The sequence below is a fragment of the Eubalaena glacialis genome, chromosome 3, assembly GCF_028564815.1.
Source record: "Eubalaena glacialis isolate mEubGla1 chromosome 3, mEubGla1.1.hap2.+ XY, whole genome shotgun sequence".
Taxonomy (NCBI): Eukaryota; Metazoa; Chordata; class Mammalia; order Artiodactyla; family Balaenidae; genus Eubalaena; species Eubalaena glacialis.
The window spans coordinates 128,592,309-128,612,028 of NC_083718.1; the positions used below are offsets into that span (position 1 = coordinate 128,592,309).

At 39.8% G+C, this 19,720-nt stretch overlaps 1 protein-coding gene across 4 annotated transcripts in view; it reads right to left on the reverse strand.

The window, feature by feature from the left end:
* The window catches only part of ST6GALNAC3 (ST6 N-acetylgalactosaminide alpha-2,6-sialyltransferase 3), a 544,206-nt gene that overhangs the window by 303,058 nt on the left and 221,428 nt on the right, over positions 1-19,720 (reverse strand). For all 4 annotated transcript variants that reach the window (XM_061184013.1, XM_061184012.1, XM_061184015.1 and 1 more), the window contains exon 2: positions 8,154-8,348. In XM_061184013.1, the coding sequence (XP_061039996.1) occupies positions 8,154-8,348 (195 nt within the window). The remainder of the gene's footprint in view (positions 1-8,153; positions 8,349-19,720) is intronic.

Consider the following 19,720-nt stretch of genomic DNA (forward strand, 5'->3'; position numbering starts at 1 on the left):
CCCCAGTTCTATTATCTTTTTCAACTTTCAAGTCAGGGTGGTCTTTGTGGGTACTCTGTTTTGTTTTTCTTTGCTTGTCACAGGTGAGGTAATTTGATATTTGAATTTCTAATAGGCCCCTGTCAAGAGTGTTAACATGACAACTGGCAAATGAGCATTTTTCTATCTAAGGTTGGATAATGAATAAAATTCCCTTATATCTTCCTGGGGAACCAATTACTACGTTGAAAACCATGATAATACCAGATCTTTCATCAATAACAGATGTGATTTGTAAAGTAAAAATCAATCTGTTTTGACTGATGATGCCTCATGGCAATAAGGAAGATTTCATCTGAATAATCATCATAAAACTATATGATTAATCAGTTGAGTAAGACTAGAAATTCAGTAAGTAATGAGTCTTATCGGGTCATTTTCTGGCTTTATAACCTTGGGAAATTGTGACCTTCACATTCCTACCTCAAAAGGACAAGCTAATTTCCTAAACATATGTCCCTGAGCAGGGAGATATATAGGGCGCATCTCCGCAGACACCTGAGCCAACTGATGGACTGACGGATATGTCTTCTCATACTCAGCCTCCCAGCAGGTTTGAAGCATGGATTTGGAAAGAAAGCTCCTCACATCCTCCAGGCAGCACCTTGTTTAAAGATGAGTTTCAGAATGTTTGGTTGCTGTTGCTGTCAAATAACTATAATGTGTAATGTGTATATATATATATATATATATCAGCTAGGACTCTTGTGGTTGCAGATGACCAAAACATAATCGAAACCTGCAGACATGAAGGAGAGCGATTTACTGGCTTCTACACTCAAACCACAGAGGTGGGTAGGCTGACTTCAAGGATGGCTGGTCTCAGCCCTAGAGTACTGTCCAGGCCCTTGCTTGAGCTCTGCCACTGGTTTCTGCTTCTCTCAACGTCTTGGTCTCATTCTCTCCAGGGAACACAGCCACTGACACCCAGAGAATCATATCTCCACAGCTCTACCACTAAAAAGAAAAGAGGGCTTTTCTCACAGCATTACACAGAAAAACAATAAACTCTGGGAAGGGTTCAGAATGGCTCATCTCGGGCCATGTGTCCACCCCTTGACCCGTCACGAGATTGGTCAATCACTGGCCTGAATTTTCTGCTCACCCCTGTAGTCAGAAGGGAAGGGATTGTTTCTGTAATAAAGGGACAGTGGCGAGCAATAAAAGGCACTATATATACTTAACCAGATAATTATATTTATTAACCATTTTATGATATAATATAGTGTATATGTACATAGTCTCTGTACGTTTGTATTTAAGAGAGTGTAATTTGTCCTGTGAGCATGCATGCATGTATATATTGCATGCATGTATGTGCATATGGATCTATTTTCTGTATATTTTACATAGTGGTTCATGAATATGGATGGATACATACATTGTACATATGCATTACTGTTTTGCAAGTAAGAGTGTAGTTTTTCCTTTTCCAGGGATCCCATTCACATCCCCAGATCAAAATTACCCAGTGAATGCATCCTCTATCTTCTATCCCCTAGAGTAAGTTGCATTCCAGGCAGATTGCCCTACTTATTGCCCCCACAGGTGTCTGATTTCTTTCTCTGGAAAGTCAGAGGATCACGCAGGCCTATGGCGGTGCCTCAGGGGCCCCTTGAACATGGGGTGCCACGTCCATGTCAGGGGTCCACAAAATCAAGCCTTATTAGAAGTGACCTCATATACAGTTTTCGTGGCATCAGGATCAAGATAAGAGCACTCCAAGACCGGGTAACCAACCAAACGATATGGGGAACTGGAAGATAAAAACTAAGGGTAATGGAACCAGAGAGAGGTGAAAAATGAATCAACAGAGCGTGAGGCAGTGGTGATTCCTAGTGCAGACATTCGTTTACTATGGTTAAGTGTAGTGCTCTTGGCCTACTGGGAGTGGTCGGAGCTGAAGAAAAATGGACAGTGCAAAACTTTCGCTCTTCTCTTCAACTCTGCTTTCCCTTCTCTCTCTATCCCGTCAAATCCTTACGCTATGCACATGGCTCACCTTCCCCACAAAAGAATTATAACCCACAGCAATGTCCGTCCCTCTCATTTGGCAGTGGAGCTTAGACTGCCTTGAGATCTGGCCACCGTTTGGGAGCTGCTCTTTCACAACCAGACTGAGAAACATAATCTTGTCTCCACTCAATAAATACATTCCCTCAGGCTTAGGAAAAAGATAAATTATCTTCAAAATGACGAAACCAATATGCCCATGCCAAAGAAGTAACCTTTGCTACATGTTAATTTAGTTGTTTCCTTTCCTATAACAAGTCAATAGTTGAAAGTTATTTTGCTTTACGATTACACAAATGGAATGTTCAGATTTTAGTTAACAATTAAATTGATCAGTTTTAAACTTTTGGAACATATATTTGCATATAATTGCTCTCAGTATACTTATGTAAAATCCAAAGCCTATATTCCCAAATATAGAAAACCTATTCATGTCAGCTTTAGTTACATGTGTACATTTATTTGAATGTGTGCAGTGTGTGCTTTTACTGCCAAGAAAGTCAGCTCTGTTTCTTAATTGTCGCTGTAACTACAATTCGGGAAATGCTATTGCAACATCAATATGTTATGCACGTCTTTAATTAGGCTAGTGCGGCCTGTCTGTCACAGCAACTGATCCTAAGTATTCTTATTTAGTCTACTTGAAGCTTTAAAATGTTCTCTTTTTAAAAGAGACATATTTCGGCCTCATTAAATTGTTAAGCAAACCAATATAAGCCCTACAACTTGATTGCTATGTTCTAGAAATCCTGTGCTTCTTCACTTAGCACATCTTTAGCACCATCTGAAAGACCACTCTGCGCCAAATACCTGAAATCCTCTGCAGCTCTAATGTGTTAGGGCTCTCTTATCAGATCTGAGGGAGACATCTGTCACCCCCCTGATCACCAGGAAGGTCTGGCTGTGACATCCTATCGATCTCCAGAGCTTGATTCTCTTATCTAGTAGTTAACGCAAACAAGTTGCAGGTTGCTTGCTCTGAGCAATGTCTCACACCAGGTCACCACAAAAAAGATAACACAATCACTGATTCCATGGTTTGGAAATTACAGATAGAATCTAGCCTAAAGTTCATTTCCTTCTCTTTCCTCAAAATCTGACATGATCTCAACAGGGAGAAACAATCATTACCTGGAACCAAGCCCTGCGGTACTTTGGTCTTTTATACCTTTTTTCTGCCGCAATTAATTTAAAATGAATCATTAAAACTTGCATTAAGGAGAAAGCAGAGTTCCCAGGATACTGCCAAGCACAGATGTGTTTTTTTTTTTTTTGAAACACATATAGATGTTATATGCTTTTTACCATGTCCAAGGTCAAAGGATAATACAGTAACTGCCATAAAGCTATAGGTGGAGTCTCTCAAATTCAGTCCTGTTAAAATGGAAGGTTGCATTATTAATCAGTAGTGACATGAGAGGGCAAGTATGAACAGCTAGCAGGTCAGGGATTAAAGCGGTGGTGGGACACAGGGGAAGTATAGGACCTATTGCAAAATCTAAATCTTTCCCGGTCCCAGCGTCAGCATGGCACTACCTCCTGGTAGTGGTCAGCTCAAACTTAAGTACTGATGAGGAATTCTGGGTTCTGTGGCCAGCAGGGACTTTCAGCATTTCAGCACTCACCGAGTTAGTTGGCACTCATTTTGTTTCCCTGCTTCTCAAGACTTCTCCTCCCCCAAATATAAGAACTTTAGCCTATACTGGTTAGGAAAGGGAAGGGGGACAGGGCAAAAAATGGGAGCCAATCACCAACTGCATTATATTTAGACTGTCATTATTGTGGTGGGATGGGTATTTTAATTCTTTCAATTTAACTCTTCTAGATTAGTCCTCATAGTTTTCACTGCATATTCCTTTTTATGGATCTGGACCAGAAAAAAAATACTCCAACCGTATGAAATATAACTAAGTCCATCTATTTCTCTCTCCTGTGTTCTTTGTACGTTTACTTCTTGTACTTCCTTTGGGAGCAGATCATTCAAAAACTAGGTGAATTGATAAAATGAAGCCGAGCTTGAACTGGGTATAATTTACTATATGGGAGGCCTTCACAACAGACTGTCACAGATTCATGAGACTACATATACTTCCACTTGTGCCAAGTCAAAGGGACCGGAACTCATCTCATTTTTGGGTTTTTATTTTATTTTTTTTATTTTTTATTTTTCACTTACTATTTCTTTTTTTTTTTAACATCTTTATTGGAGTATAATTGCTTTACAATGGTGTGTTTTTAAAGATAGCAAGAGAATCAAATTTTGCTCCCAAGCAACTCAGCTCTCCAGTGTCCGCGAAATCTTCAACCTAATCCTGCCACTCCCACGCCCCATCTTTTTTTAGACAGTAGTGGAGAGACATTCTTTCTTGTAAATATTTCTGCTCATAAAATTTTTGTCTAGTGGCAGCAATGTCTGATCCAGCTAAAGCACTGGGCCATAAAATCATCATCAACAATGATCATGTTTGCAGAGGCTCTAAGTCTGGAAATCATTGCTGGCATGTCTACGTGTTTAAAAAAATTCTTGGACTTCTGGTGGTTTCTAGAAAGCATGTGCTTTCTTCTGAGAAATTTCTGAAAAAACCTCAAGGACCAAGATTTTCAAATAAATAGATCATCTTGGTTACCACTTGACTCAGCTCAGCCATAGCTATTGACCCTTCTCTGGATTAGAATAGAGTGAATAGGCACACAGGAGTGTGTAGTTATCTTTGAAGCAAAATTTGAGGGTCAATATTATAGCTATTTGCCCCAGAACATCAAATCCATCACTTATCATTTTTGCTATATTACTTTGGCTCTTGAAGATTTTTCGTTCTGAGTCTAATAGTCTAATGCAATTATCTCTGGCAAGGCCTGCGCTTGAAGCCATTTATTTGGTGAGGACTAATGCACAGAGCATTTGGGCTAAGAGTAGAGCACAGACATGGGGGTGGGAAGGGTAGAATTTTGAGAAGGAAAGATGAAATCAACAAGGGTCACCAAAATTTGTTTTCCTCCCAATTTAGTCTAGAACTATCTGAGTTTGGAGGAAAATCTGTCATTCTTTTGGAGCGTTATACATTGTTTTTCAACTTCCATGCAAAATTTTCTGCTTATTACCTGTACTAATGTTACAGCATGGGGCCTCCCTTTCTATCATGCATAGACTAGAGGAATAAGTTAGCTGTATATCTGCTAGTTTTTACATAAAATGAAATTGCCTATTTCAAATATTTTTAGTTTATTTTAGATAGGTTACTCTCCCATTGCTTTTTTTAGTTAAATATTTCTTGCTGTTAAAGTAGATGAAAACGCTTTGTGTGATTCCAGTCAATAAATATCCTACATGGTCTCAGAATGTATTTTTAATTTTTTATTATAAAATAGACATAGAGAAAAGTGCATACAACATGAATGCATATTTAATAAATATTCAGAATGTGAACCCCCATGTAACTTCCAGCTGGATCAAGAGATAGGATGTTGCTGATATCTCAGAAACTCGCACTAATCACAAACCACACATTTCTCTCAGAGGTAACTGCTCTTCTCACTTACGTGATATTTAATTCCCTTGCTCTTTTTTTTTCCTTTTCAGTTTTACCTCCTATACATTTCCCTAAACAACATCATTTAGTTTTACCTCTTCCTGTGATCTATAAATTGAATCACACTGTCTGTATTCTCTCATTTTTTTCATCTTTTGCTCAAAATTATGTTTGTCTAAGATTCATACGTATTATCACATATGGCTGCAATTTCCTCATTTCCAGTGATGTGTGGTATTCCAGTGTATGCAGCACAATTTTAACCATTCTCCTACTGACAGACACGTGGTTGCTTCCAGGTTCTAGCTGTTATGAATAATGCTGCTACACGTGTCATCCACGCCTCCCACTGCATGTGCTCATGCATGTCTCTAGTGAATATACAGATGACTGGAAATGCTGGGACATAGGGTATGCAGATCTTCACCTTTAATCGATAATGGGAAGCTGTTTTTTCCAAAGTGCTTGTTCCCCCTGCTAGTACATGAGTTCCTATTGTTCCACATCATCACCAACACTTGGTATTGTTGGATTCTTGATTTTTTGCCAATCTGATATTTAGTGTACATTTACCTCCTTGTGCTTTTTTCTTCCTTCTCATTGTGGTTTTAATTTGCAAAATTCTGATTTCTAATGAGATTGGGAACTCCTCCATATGTTTACTGCCCTGAATCCAGATCCCTTAAAATTTAAAGCCTGGTACTCTAGACTTTGGTATTTTGGTATTGTTCACATTGAGCATTTCATGTCATAACTGGTAAGTACTGGGACAGCAAAAGAAACTCATTCATTGAACATCAATTTGGAACTGGGCACCTTATGCACTTTGTCCTATTTAATCCTCATGATAACTTGCTAGTTGACCTTGTTTTTGTAAGTGTGAGAACTGGCACTCAAATCATGCCTGTGTGCCTCTGTAGTCTAAAAACTCTTTCCAGTAATCATGTTCCCTCTCAAGAAATTACCTCCACATGGTCAAAATAATGATCAATATCCCGTAGTAAAGTCATTGTATTAAAAACTATACCAAAAGAATTTCAAAGGTGGCTGGTTAATATGTCTAATTAAATAACTGCAGCCCTAGGTCAGTTTTCCCCTTAACACTCCAAAATCCAGTCTATTAATATTTAAACAAATGAAAGGCTCTTTGATATTTGGTGGGATTTCCCTCATGAAAGTAATTGGTGAGACAATTCAGTCACATGTTTCATTTTCTACCCATGACAGGCACTTGTGAAATGATTAACACAATCCAGTAGAGTTATAGAATATTAAATGACAGCCAGAAATAAAAGTAGCAAAAGACAAGAGTGAGACAAACTATTCTCTAAGAGATACATTTTTATATAGGTAATCAATTTATTAGGACACTCAACAAATTCAAGCAATAGACACTTTAAAAAAAATTAATTCAAAGCCAATTAAAGCATAAACATCAAGGCTCCTAAAAATTTATGCTATTAATGGTGCCTTTTTTTTTAACTATAAAAGTCTAATAAAAAGCTTGTAAATCCTGCAGATATAGAAAAAATTTTCAAAGAATCAAATTAACCGGAAGCAATGACTCAGGCATGAAATTGCCTACAAGAGGGTCTGGACCAAGCCAGTTTTCAACATCCCTCCCTGATGCTAAGAATAACTCTTGGGATGGGAGTAGCATTCTGTGGGTAACTCTCCTCTCTCGTATCTTTGCAAAAATGACCTTTCAATGGGATCTGATCCAAAACTCTTCCCAGTGATGTAGACACACTAATGACTTGTACCTTTGTCACCAACAACTTCCAACAGGCTTGGACTTGGGATCGATGAATATTAACCTCACATTCATCCCACTCCATTGAAACAAATGGTGAAAACAATTTTATTAATCACTTCTATACACTTCATACATTTTGTGAGGTCCATTTTATTTCTACTTCACTCCATGACACAAATCCTTGCTTGCAAAAGTGCTGGCACAGTGTGTACTTTCTACTTGTCAATATACCTCCATCCTCTTCTGTACCATCAACTGGCTACAAAGATTTAGAGGTTCAGTGATTATAGGATTTGAATGATTTTAACCCCTTTAAATTTGGAAACTCTTTAAATCCCATTATCTCTGCAGCCACTGAGAATTTTTAAATCAGCTTGGCCTTTTCTAGCTCCAGGTCTAAGGATTACAGAGTTTTAAAGAGTATAAATGCCTCTCTGCAGTTCTACAAAGAGCTGTCCCCAACCAGTTGACCTCCAGGAAATAAAGCCAGCCAGTTCTCCAGCTGGTAACTGCTGATCAGAGTTTCTAAATGGAAAGATATGTATGTTATGCCACAAACCACCAGGAAAACATGTAATTGCTTCCTCAACTCCACATGAAGCCAGTGAATCAGAAGATTTGATGTAGGAGGGGCAGCAGACTTTAGACGTGTGTCAGTAAATGTCTAAGAAGGAGAAAACAGAAAATGTCAGGGACCCAAAGAAGCTCACTGGGGCAGAGAGTAACGAGTTCATTGATTGCAAGCCACCTTGCTCCTAAAGAAAAGCTGTTACCATGGATACCCTCAAACCCTATGTAACCCTCTGAGGTCTTACCTCTTGCGTCCTCACATTTATGTATCCATAGTGCGTTCGAAGGGGCCGCCTGTATGTATAGGAGAATGGTATCCATTTTGCACCAGGTTGTCCGAAGCAGTTTAGTAGCAATGGAAAATTCACTTCATTCACAAGGCGCACAACCAGCAGGAAGAGGAAGGCTGCTATGAAGCTCACTGCAATCACAGACTTTCTCTACAAAACAGTCAAAAAAAAAGAGAAGAAGAATGAATGACTTTCAGTCAAAAGCAGTCTCTGAGAGGTGCTTCCTCTCCCTTTCTCTTTCAAAGGGATCAAAGGACTTTTTGTCATTTAGGATATTTCACTTGGAGACAGAAAATAATCATTTGGTGACCAGGTTGCCCTAGTGTGCTGAGCCTCTGAGAACAAACAGCAGATTTCTTGGATTATCTTTCCATCCCATCCCAATCCCTCCTTACCTTCCTATCTTCCTTGGTGACTCCTATTTAGTTTTCAAAACCCAAATTAGACATTCCCAGCTACAGGAAGCCTTTCCTAACTGCTCAATTCCCTCCCCACCATCAGCCCCAACCTATCTACCCTAATAGAGGTAAGAAGTACCCGCCACTCCAATACTTTGAAGGCACTTCTACTGTTGTGCATTTTTCATGGTATAATTCCTTATGTGACTTTTCCTGCATGTAATTTTGAGTTCCTGGAGAACTGGGATGTACTGTGCCATACTGCTCTGCGTATCCTAGGTCCTTAACACAGTACCTTACATACTGTAGGCACCCAACAAACACCTGAGTGAATGAATAAATGGATTTTTCACATTCTTATAGACCCAGTCCCCTTACAAATCATATTCCGCTTCTTTATCTAGCACCCTCTACAGGAAGGAAACTTTGTGCTGTAGTATATGCAAAAGATTCAAAAAGCTAACGATAAGAGTAGGAAAAAAATTCACGTCAAGCAGCATAACAACATCCCCTAAACATGTTGTCATCAAACCAGAGTAAGAGCAACTGCATCTGACTGCCATGGGGAAAGGAGAGATGTATTTGAGACTGAGCTTGATAAAATTCATGCATTTTAATCAATAGAGATGTGTGAGCAGAGCTTTCTAGGAAGAGGGAACAGAGTAAGGAGGCAAGAAAACATGAAGTTATTCATAGCCACATAGCACTTTGTTTCACTGGGACACAGAGAAGAAGAAAAAGCTGAAAATACAAACGATAACTTTATGGACTGTCTCAGATACCAAGCTGAGAAGTCTCTACTGAATTTGTTAGTTGATGGAAAGCCGAAGGAGATTTCTGTTTGTTTAATGTTTGAAATGTGACTGTTTTAATCAAACACCAGTGTGTAAGGTGCTTTGGAGCAGGGAGAAACCAAAGATAGGCAGCAACTAGTTAGGAGAGCATTCCAATTGGCTAGGACAGAGGTAATGAGGGATGGAAATGAGAGCAGTGGCAGGGAGTGTGAAAAGGTGAGAAAAGACATGAGAAACTCAGTTTAGGTGGAAGACAGAGAACTTGGCTACTGATTGGATAGAAGTGGCAGATGGAAAATTCAGAGATGCCTGAGATTTTGAGTCCAGGTAACTGCAATACTACTGATCATATCAGGAGAAACCAGGGTGGTTAGGGCAGAATTGATTTAAGAGAGTAAGAAGACGAAGCCCTTGGCTTTCTAAGTCCTACTTTTCAAGGACTGATGGGTCATCGGGACGGAGCCATCAAGGGGTCAGGCAGAACGTCAAGTCTAGAGCAAGAAGAAAGAGCAGAGCTGAGGGCAGATGTCAGGAACAACTCTGCCTTGTCTCCAGGGTGAAGATGTAACCGAAAGCGGGGGTCCGGCTGCTTGCTGCTCAAAAGCCAGTACTAAAGAGGCAAGGTTGATGGAAAGGAAAGTTTGCTTTATTTTGGATGCCAGCACCGGGTGGGAGGGTGGACGCCTGCCCAAAGGCTGAGTGCCCTCGGCGCTGACAACCAGTGGGCAAGAGCTTTGAAAGATGGAGGGGGCGGGGCTACATGCAGAAACAGCACAGTCAGCTCTGACAGTCATCTTGAAATTAGTCATGTGGCGGTCTGACCAGCATCATCTTGATTGTGTTAGGGACAGTTAGTCTGGAGTTCCAGGGTCAGTTGGTTCCTATTTCTTTGAAGCCAATTCTCAGAATTGTGGCAGCTTATGTCATGGCTACAGTCTTGTCATCACGTAGTTAACTTCTTCCACCTGGTGGGGATTTCAGTATCTACAAGACAGCTCACAGGATACGGCTCAGAATGTTATCCATAGCCCTTGAGGAGGAGCTAAAGGTCCTTGACTAGGCTTACTGACTAAACTATTATTATTTAGTCTTGCTGGACTGTTTTCCTTTGCTTCTGCGTTTTCTCACTTCTCTGATTAAACTTATTCTCTGGCTAAGGTTTTTCCACAGACAAAAGGCAGGCGGAGAACATGGGGTGAGGAAGGACCACAGGGTCCTGCTCTGTTTCAAAGACCCAGTGAAGTATTCCTTCCTGAAGTTGGGCTTCGTCCCTGATTCTTCTTCAAACTTAAGGGAAACTAAGTAACTTTCTGGGAATGGGTGCTGTTGTGTTTTTAGCTCGCCACTTCCTGATGGAATCGGCTTCCTTTTACTCGTCACAGAATGTCCCAAAGGAGAAAAGAAACCCAAAGGTGGCCCCTGTATCCTCCCCGGTCAGTCTCCGTCAGGGAAGCAGAGCAAGGCCACAAAGTCAGACACCCAAAAGAAGTCTTTGCTCTTGCTCAGCTCCCGTGATGTGTAAAAGCCCATCCATCCCCGGGTCTAGCCAGCCCAATTTTCCAATCACCTGAAAGTCCCTTGAGTTCTGCCTCCTCAAAACCCCTCATCTCACCACTACCACAGCCTTACCGCATTTAACTTTCTAATCATGAAAACCTGTTTTAATTTGCTCCTCTGTGGAATCACTATGTCCACAACATCACAATGTGTCAAGGTAACAGCTTAAATGAGGTGACGGATCTTACAAGTTGAAAGGGACATAGACCAGAACAGATGGCTAAATAAAAGCAAAAGGGCCAGTCACCCATTAAGTAAACTGGTAAGAACCTTTTTTACCGGTAGATTGTTACAAAACAGCAGCTTGCTTTGAAGGAGACCCAGATGGGATTTGTGCCTTGTCTATTCCAGAGCCCAGCGTGGCTCTCTGCTTCTCTCAGCTGCCACATTGCGTTGCACGGCTGAGGGTTTGGGGACAAAAGCATGGAGGGCCTTTCTGAATTCACTGATCTCACATAGCAACACATACATAATGCATCCATGAGAGGAAAATAAATCAGCCATTTTGACAGAAACTTCAAAATGGAATTAAATCACACTTGTAAAAGCCCGCTCCCCAAGTAATCTGTGTCTGCCTCCCGTGTTCTGTCAAAGGGAACCAAGTAATGAGCAGAGAGCAGACGACGGGAGCAAACGGGGAGTGGAAGCCAGACACCGACTCCTCTGTGCTGAACCTGGATCACAGTCTGCAGTGGGCAGATGGGCTCTTTACACAGCTCCGGCTTCCAGCCCCATTTCTGTTGCATTGTCTGAACCCGATTCTTTACCTTTCTTTATATTTCCATATTCTTGTTTAACATGAACGCATTCCCATAGTGCTGATATAAAACCACCCTGAAATTTCACTAGAAGAGGTCCAATGTCAAGCACATTCTGGACACAAGGACAACGGGACTCAACATGAAGTACATTCTTTTAGTAGTCACTTCTGCCAGATCATGACCTGGAGCTTCAACAACTACAAAGAAAACCATGGATGAGGCTACTCACAATCTACAGACACCAGAATGCAGTGAGAATGTGTGTGTGTCTCTGTGTAGGGACGTGGGAGTTGGGGAAGTAACAAAATACCAATATCCATGATATACGTGAATATATTCACTCCTTCAAGTTGCGACTGCTCATTGAGTCCACATTCTGTGTAGACTTGGCAAGGTGATGAAAAACAGAAATAAAACCATAAAAGACAGACAGACAGACCATGCTTCCAAAGAGTCACAATTCAGCGCACCTGGCAAGTAAACAGAAAATTATAATACCGCAGATCAAATGGGGTGATGGAGGTATGCACAGGGCACTGTGGCAGTCCAGAAGAAGAGGGGGGAGAGCCGTGCGTGGGACAATTCAAAGAATGCTTGTCTGAGCAGGTGATAGTCAAATGCAGTCCTGAAGAACAAGGAGTTAGGCAAGTGGAGATGGGAAGGCCATGCCAGGCGGAGGGAACAGCACAGACAAAGGCACAGGAGTTTTTGAAAGGCCTTAATTTGGTCAGAAACGTGCAAGTCATTTGATAAGTAGTAGGAGATGTGCTGGGAAGTGGACACGGTTCAAATCATAACAAAGAATAATAAGCCAAATGCGTTAAGTCAGATGCATTTATCTGTCCCATCTACCTTACATTAGGATAATGAAAGGATAAATACATCAAAGTGCTGTTTTATAACTCTAAAATATTCTTCACTTTCCAATCAAATGTATCAATCACTTCATTTTATTCCAAACTGCCATTGAACACACCACACCTTGTTTCCAGTTGTTTGAATTAAGTTTATCCCATCAGTTGCTTGTTCTTTTAACTGTTTTGAGTCTATCAACAGTCAGCAAATTAGACTCTACTTGTCTACACATGTGTTCTATGTCTAACGATTTGTTTATGGACATGATCACTGCTGCCTTTATTGAGGTAATCAGAGCATCCCCTAGATTCAACAACCAACAATTAGGTAAGAGAAAGCAACAGTAAGTACTTGTCAAGTTTATAAGGCATAAGATTCAGTTCAACAAACTTTTCGTACTGCAGAAAACAGACATAAATTTAATAAGTCATTGCCCTAAGATCAGACATGTGAACATTAAATGATATAATGGGTGGAAAAAGCAGAGCACAGTTCCAGGCACATAGTGAGCACTCAAAAATGGAAGGTGTCACTATTATGATATAACCACTAATTGTGAGGTCCTTGGTGGACATTAGCCAGTGGTGAGCATTGGCCAGCCCGTGGGAACAACGATAAGAACTGAGAGATATCTTTTTCTTAAATATTCCAAGCAGCTGCAAACACTTGAACTATTCAGTAGAACTCATCCACACAAGCTCTGAGAGAATGTCACTGTGCCCAAATAGATCTGATGAATTGCTTTAGGGAAAGCTTTCTCCTTCTTTTGGGCAAGTCTGAAGGGGCCTTTAACAGCTGAGACATTTAGAATTTAATCCTCTCTGTGCTGCAAAAATATGCATCAAAAATGTGGCATTCCAGTTGCTCGCTCTTTAGAGTAGGATATCAGATTATTTATAGCAGAAATACTTATTTCAAAATAAAACCCACAGAGAATTCATGATTTAGGGAGAAAACAATTGTAGAGATTTGGACCTAGCAATTTTGCAACCTTTATTAACATTTTTATGTTTTTATTCTTTTTACCGCAGACTTTAACCACAGAATAAATTCTTTAACTTTTAGGTTAGTCGGTTGCTAGATTTTTGGTTTCTTTTTCGTAAATGATAAACAACAGTACAAAGGCGTATTTTACTACTTAAATCGTATTATTTAATGACTGAATTAGTTGCTTACATGGTAAAATGGTGCACTTTTGTCCATATGCTGTCATTTACTCAATAATAAATATGAAAGCACCGTGTCAACTGTATTATTTATACCGTTACTCAGTAACCTCACACATTGATAGGACCCTACTCATTGCTTATTTGTGACCTGACCAAATATAATTTCTTTTCCCATATAAAAAGTTGTGCCACTGGCCAAGCTCCAAATCTGGTTCTCCCTGAATACAACAAAGCTTCATCCCATTTGTACAAGGATGAATTAGCAAAGCTCAGAGTATATACATAAAACCCTTCATTTGTTTCACTTTATTTATTGAATCAACAAACTGGATCCTGCTTGCTAAACTATGGTGAACTCTGGGGGAAATCTCACTCATTTGTTGGGGGGGATAAGAAAAGGAGGGTAAAAAAGGTGGACAATCCTAGATTGGTGGAGTCCCCACAGGAGCTTACCAAGGGCAGCCTTAGGCAGCATAGCTGGTAATAGAATCTTAGAGGCCATCAAGAAGAGAGTAGTGAACGTCAAAAACAAGGTCAACATGGGAGACTGAGCAGCATTTCAGAATCCAGGAGGCTGATGAAGAAAATGTGATAGGTAAAAGCAATACATTTTGAGAGTAGGCTTTGAAGAAGGCAGAGGAAGTGAAGCTAGAGAGGCAGGAAGGGATCTGGTTATAGGAAGTTATATAACATGCCAGAGTCTGGACTTTTCTGCAGAGTACAAAGAAGGGGTCTAAGTGTGGGATAGAGAGGGTCAGACCTGATCAAGGAAAGCTCACTCTGGAGGTGGTGTAGTCAATGAATGGAGAGGCGGGAAAGACCCTTCAGGAAAGATAATGACAAAAGCCAACAATGGACTACTTCTTCAGATATCACTAATGGACATTAATTTCTCAATATGAAAACTGCAATTGTTACTTTCAGAGACTGGCTTTTCTTTTCCTAGTAGGGCCAGTGGGAATAAAGTCCAGATACAGCAGATACGGATGAATAATCATCATAGACTTAAGAGAAGATAATATTTAATGAGTGTTATTAGTTGGAGAAATATTTCTGTAACCCCTACTTTCCAGATGAAGAAATAGAGATAGGAAGAGGTTGAGTAACTTGCCCAAGGTCACAGAGCAAGAAAATAGTAAAGACAGGTACTGAACTCAGATATTCTGACTCCAGAGTCTGTGTTTTACTGTATGAATTAACTAAGTTGTTAATTGTTACTCATACCAACAGGAACACTCTTACAGGATTGGTTCAGAAATTTTAAAAACTGGTACTAGCCATTAGCAGATTTTGTAATACATTTTGTCAATAAGCAAAATACCTAATTCATATGGAAAATTAAGAGGCTGATCTGAAGCATAGTAATTATATTATTTCAAAATCAGTAATTTGTGGACAAATTTAACTCTGGCTCTATTCCCAGTATTAAAAAAAACAACTACAGGGTACCACTGGTTAGCACTAAGGGAAGATAAAGCAATTATTCTTCCACTTCTGCTGGAGAATATTAGGTACCCTTTGTCAATCAATAGTATGGAGCCTTAATTCAGGCAGTTTATAGGAACCAACATGACAGAATGGGTATGTCTTTTTTTCTCAGCTCCACAATTCTATAATCTTTTTATTCAGTGAAGATGCAGCCAAACAGCAAAATGTTGATGGTTTCTTTAAATAAATACATGCATAAATATATAAATAAATAAAATTAAAATGAATTTTTTACAGTAGTAGAACATCTTCAATATGGTGATCTACTATAAGAATTTGGAGCCATATTTGTATATTAATGCATATATGTGGAATCTAGAAAAATGGTACAGATGAACCAGTTTGCAAGGCAGAAATAGAGACACAGATGTAGAGAACAAACATATGGACACCAAGGGGGGAAAGTGGGGGGTGGGGGGTGGTGGAGGTGTGTGGGATGAACTGGGAGATTGGGATTGACATGTATACACTAATATGTATAAAACAGATAACTAATAAGAACCTGCTGTATAAGAAATAAATAAATTAAATTAAATTAAAAGAAAAGAATTCGGAGCCACATCACACATCACCTTCAGACAGTCCAGTTCAGACTGGGTACAGCCCAGTAAGAATTACAAATCCAATAAACAAAAGCCAAAGCAATAGAGTTCTCATGGGCACCCCCATTGTCATAAATTATTCTGTGCAAAACGCTAGTCCTAGAGAAAAATTACAGATGGCCAAAACTTCTTCAGGGATTTTTTTTTCCCCAAAGGAGACTTCCTATAGCTGCAAACACTAGAGAAGTTCAAGTTAATGTGAACATTCTGAGTGTCAGATGGCATGATAAGAGGTCACACTGAACTTTCTAACACATTTTAAAACCTAATGAAACATGTCAATGAGTTTTCAATATGCCTGCACACTTTTCTTCTTTTATTTGAGGAGGGTATTTAGGTTTCCTGACCTATTTCGACTTTTAAACTGCTACAGTACCAAATGAAAACAATCATGGCTACATTCACTGAGTTTGTCTATTTTGTAAAATTATATAAAACCAGTTTCATATCATTTTGCTTCTTCATCTTTATCATATTGCTTTAGCATATATCTTTTCACATAGCAGAAAAAAATGAAAGTTCTTCAGAACCACAGGATAGAGCTGAAGACAGATATTGAATATGTAAAATGAAGGACCCCACAAGCAGTCTCTCAGTGTGGCTGTACAGATAGACACAGAGAAATTTAATCCAAAAGACTGGTTCTCATGATGAGAACATCAGAGACTGGGGCAGATGAACCTGAAGTTATCTTTTTTCCTTTTTTCATTAAATCCTTGTACTTATGGGAAGAACTATGTTCAAGTCCACCTGCTGTCCCCTCCCTGTCCCCTGACATTCTGTTGAGGGAAGAGAGGTGCTAACTAACCAGGGGCAATGAAGATAATTAGGTCATCAGACCAGGTGCTTTTGTTTTATTCTCAGCCAACTTACAGTCTTCACCGGCCTTATTTGGTTTCTACGAACATCTGCTTGGCATCTTTCACTCTTAAAAAGATGACTTTGTCTTTTAGAATCCAATTCTTACTTTGTGTTTAGGACACAGAAGTGCAGCATAAGGATAAATTCTGGTGGTCGTAACGTCATTAGGGAGGGAGTCCTGCCATCACGATAATGATGAGAATGACAATGATGAGGGCGAGGATGATGACACCGAGTTTTCTTACCATGTCACATGAATCTATGTGACATTACAGTATAAAGCACTTACCTTTTAAGCACTTTCAGGCCTACCACCTCACATGATTCTCCACAGAGCCAGTGAAGTAAGAAGGGATGGCTGGATGCTTGAAAGCCTCATCTCCCATTTCTCTTTTCATGCCCTCCATGTTTCCACCTGGACTTCTCACCATGCTCCAACGCCCCTTGGCTACCCAGTTCCTGTGACTTTGTCCAGGCTGCTCCGCACTGGTGCCCTGCTGTTTTCTACCATCCCCATCTCTACAAGTTCAAGTATAACTCAGCTTAAATAGTGTAGCCCCCCTAAAGCCCTCTATTTCTCCCTGGCTTCCAGTTCATGGGTAAGGGTGGGGTGGGGTGGTGGGTAGTGAAAGAAGATAGAAGAAAAAGATAAAGAGGAATGCAGAGGGACGAAGGGAGAGAGGGAACAATTCCTCTATAATTTTGTTTATAAAAATTCCTTGAGGACGTGAACAAAGTCTGAGAAACATCTCTCATACAGGCAGCATCAAACACAGTGTCTTGAACTTAAAAGACATTCAGTAAATATTTGTGGAAGAAAGGAAAGAATAAAGGGGAGAAAGAAGAAAGGATGGAGGGATTCAAAGTTATTCTCTTCTAAATATAAGCAGTAAATCATCCAAAAAGTTTTAGTTTAGGATCATGAGGAAAAATGTTTTTCTGTGAGGGGAAAACCCACAAATTGTTCTTTTCTTTCTTCTTCTTAATTCACCTCACTTGGAGATTTCTGTGTAGATCTGATGTGAGTGTGGGGGGGAGGTGGGGGAGGAGGATTAGGATGGGGAATATAAAGTGAAGTGGGAAGAATTTGAGTCTTTGTTAAACCGGACTTTTCGCTGAGCGTTGCTTTGAAGTTCCTGATAGAACTCTCAGATCTGCTTAGAGCAACATCATTTATACAGCACATAATGAAAAGACTTACAAGAATTCACATTTTTTAGAAAACCAACTCTTGTCTGAGGAGAACACTTAAAGCTAGAATTCCCCATCATGGAATGAAAAGTGCATAACAAAAGGATTGCCTGTCCTTCTAATAAGGACAATGGCCCATTTTCTGAGAGAAGGAACTTGCAACTGTTTGCTGTGTGCTCAGCAAGTATCAGGTATTGTGCCAGAAACTTTACAGGGATGAAATTAGATTCTCACCAGCAGCCTATCTGTAGACTCAGGGTGGTCAAGTTACACTCAATGAGCCAATATAGGTATCCTTGGGCACATTACTTAACCTGTTTGTGCTTCTATTTTCTTACCTAAAATTGGAGAACAAAATAGTACCTAATATGACTGTTAAAGGTTTAAATGAGTTACTACATATGAAGGGCCTTCAGTACTGCCTGGAAAAGGGAAAGTGCTCAGCGCATGTTAGCTTTTGCTGTTAGAGTATTTCATCAGATCTAAGACACCATCAATTGTTCATCACACCGTTACTCTAAATATGATAAGAAAGGAAAACAAGGCGGGGAGTCTAAGGTGTCTCTGCAAAAAGCTGACACCAAAATACTATTCCCTTAAAGTTAGAATATACTAGAAATAGAGCTGCCATCCAGAAAGGCACAGCAAGAAGAGAGAAAGGAAAAATAATCCCCCCTGAGAACTTGAACCACAGTCAGATACTCATGCAGGTTTTTGATACAAGTTCACACTACCAGTGTGATTCAAGGTAAAAGTCAGTAAATAATTCAATTTAAAGTGGTCTCCGGATGGTAGTATCACCAGGTGACCGTCTGAAACAACACAAATCCTATCTGGAAGAATTAAACTTCATTGTAGGCAAATAGCAACTGCAAGGTATTGTGTATAAGACACACCTCCTTCTCAGCTACGTGAAAAAATAGAAAAACATTTTTAAATACATGAAATATGGTGGCATTATTATAGTTGTCATGGTTATCATTGTCATCATCATCATTCTAGGGTACAAAGAGTATCAGGAACGGAACCTGGACTATTTTAAACACCTGTCCCTCACCCTAAAACCTGTCCCTCACCCTAAAACCTAAAGGAAGTATAACACCTGTCCCTCACCCTAAACACCTGTCCCTCACCCTAAAACCTAAAGGAAGTATAACCACAAATCCATGAAGAGAGGATGACAGAGTCCTGGAGTTTCCCAGGACATTGGAATTCACCGATGTAAAAACCCTCTGGGGTTTTTTTCTTCTTGTCAAGACTGCACAAGTTAAAAAAACAACAAACCCCTTTTTTTTTTGAAAACAGTTAGACTACCCTTCACACACATTCATATGGACCCCATCCCCATGCACTGATATCAACTGCTGCACCTCCCAGCATCTCTTTAAAGAATCCTCTTACAGGTCAAAGCTGAGCCTTGGTTGAGGAACGCATACGTATTAAACAGTCTTTCGCTGAACACAAGTACAGTTTTGCCAGGGCACAGGTCTCATGATGATAATAACCTGGTTTTTGGTATTGTGCCAAAAACACTTGAATTTCTAAGTAAGACAGTTTTCCTATTGATTCTGGATTTAACATTCAACTGTAATTTGAATTGCTCATGAAACATAAAGCATATTAGTTTATTACTTATAGTCTCCTGTGCTAAAATAGCAAAGGCAGAAAGATCTCCCCTGTTACACACAAGGTCTGTCATCAGTGAGGCTTTGATATTTTTTTTTTATCATAACCAGATCAGTCAGTGCCATATTTCCAATAGCCTACTAGCCACCTCTATTTGGATGTCTGAGGCAACTCAAATTCAGCAGTAATAGTCCAAATCCAAACTAATGATATCCTCTAC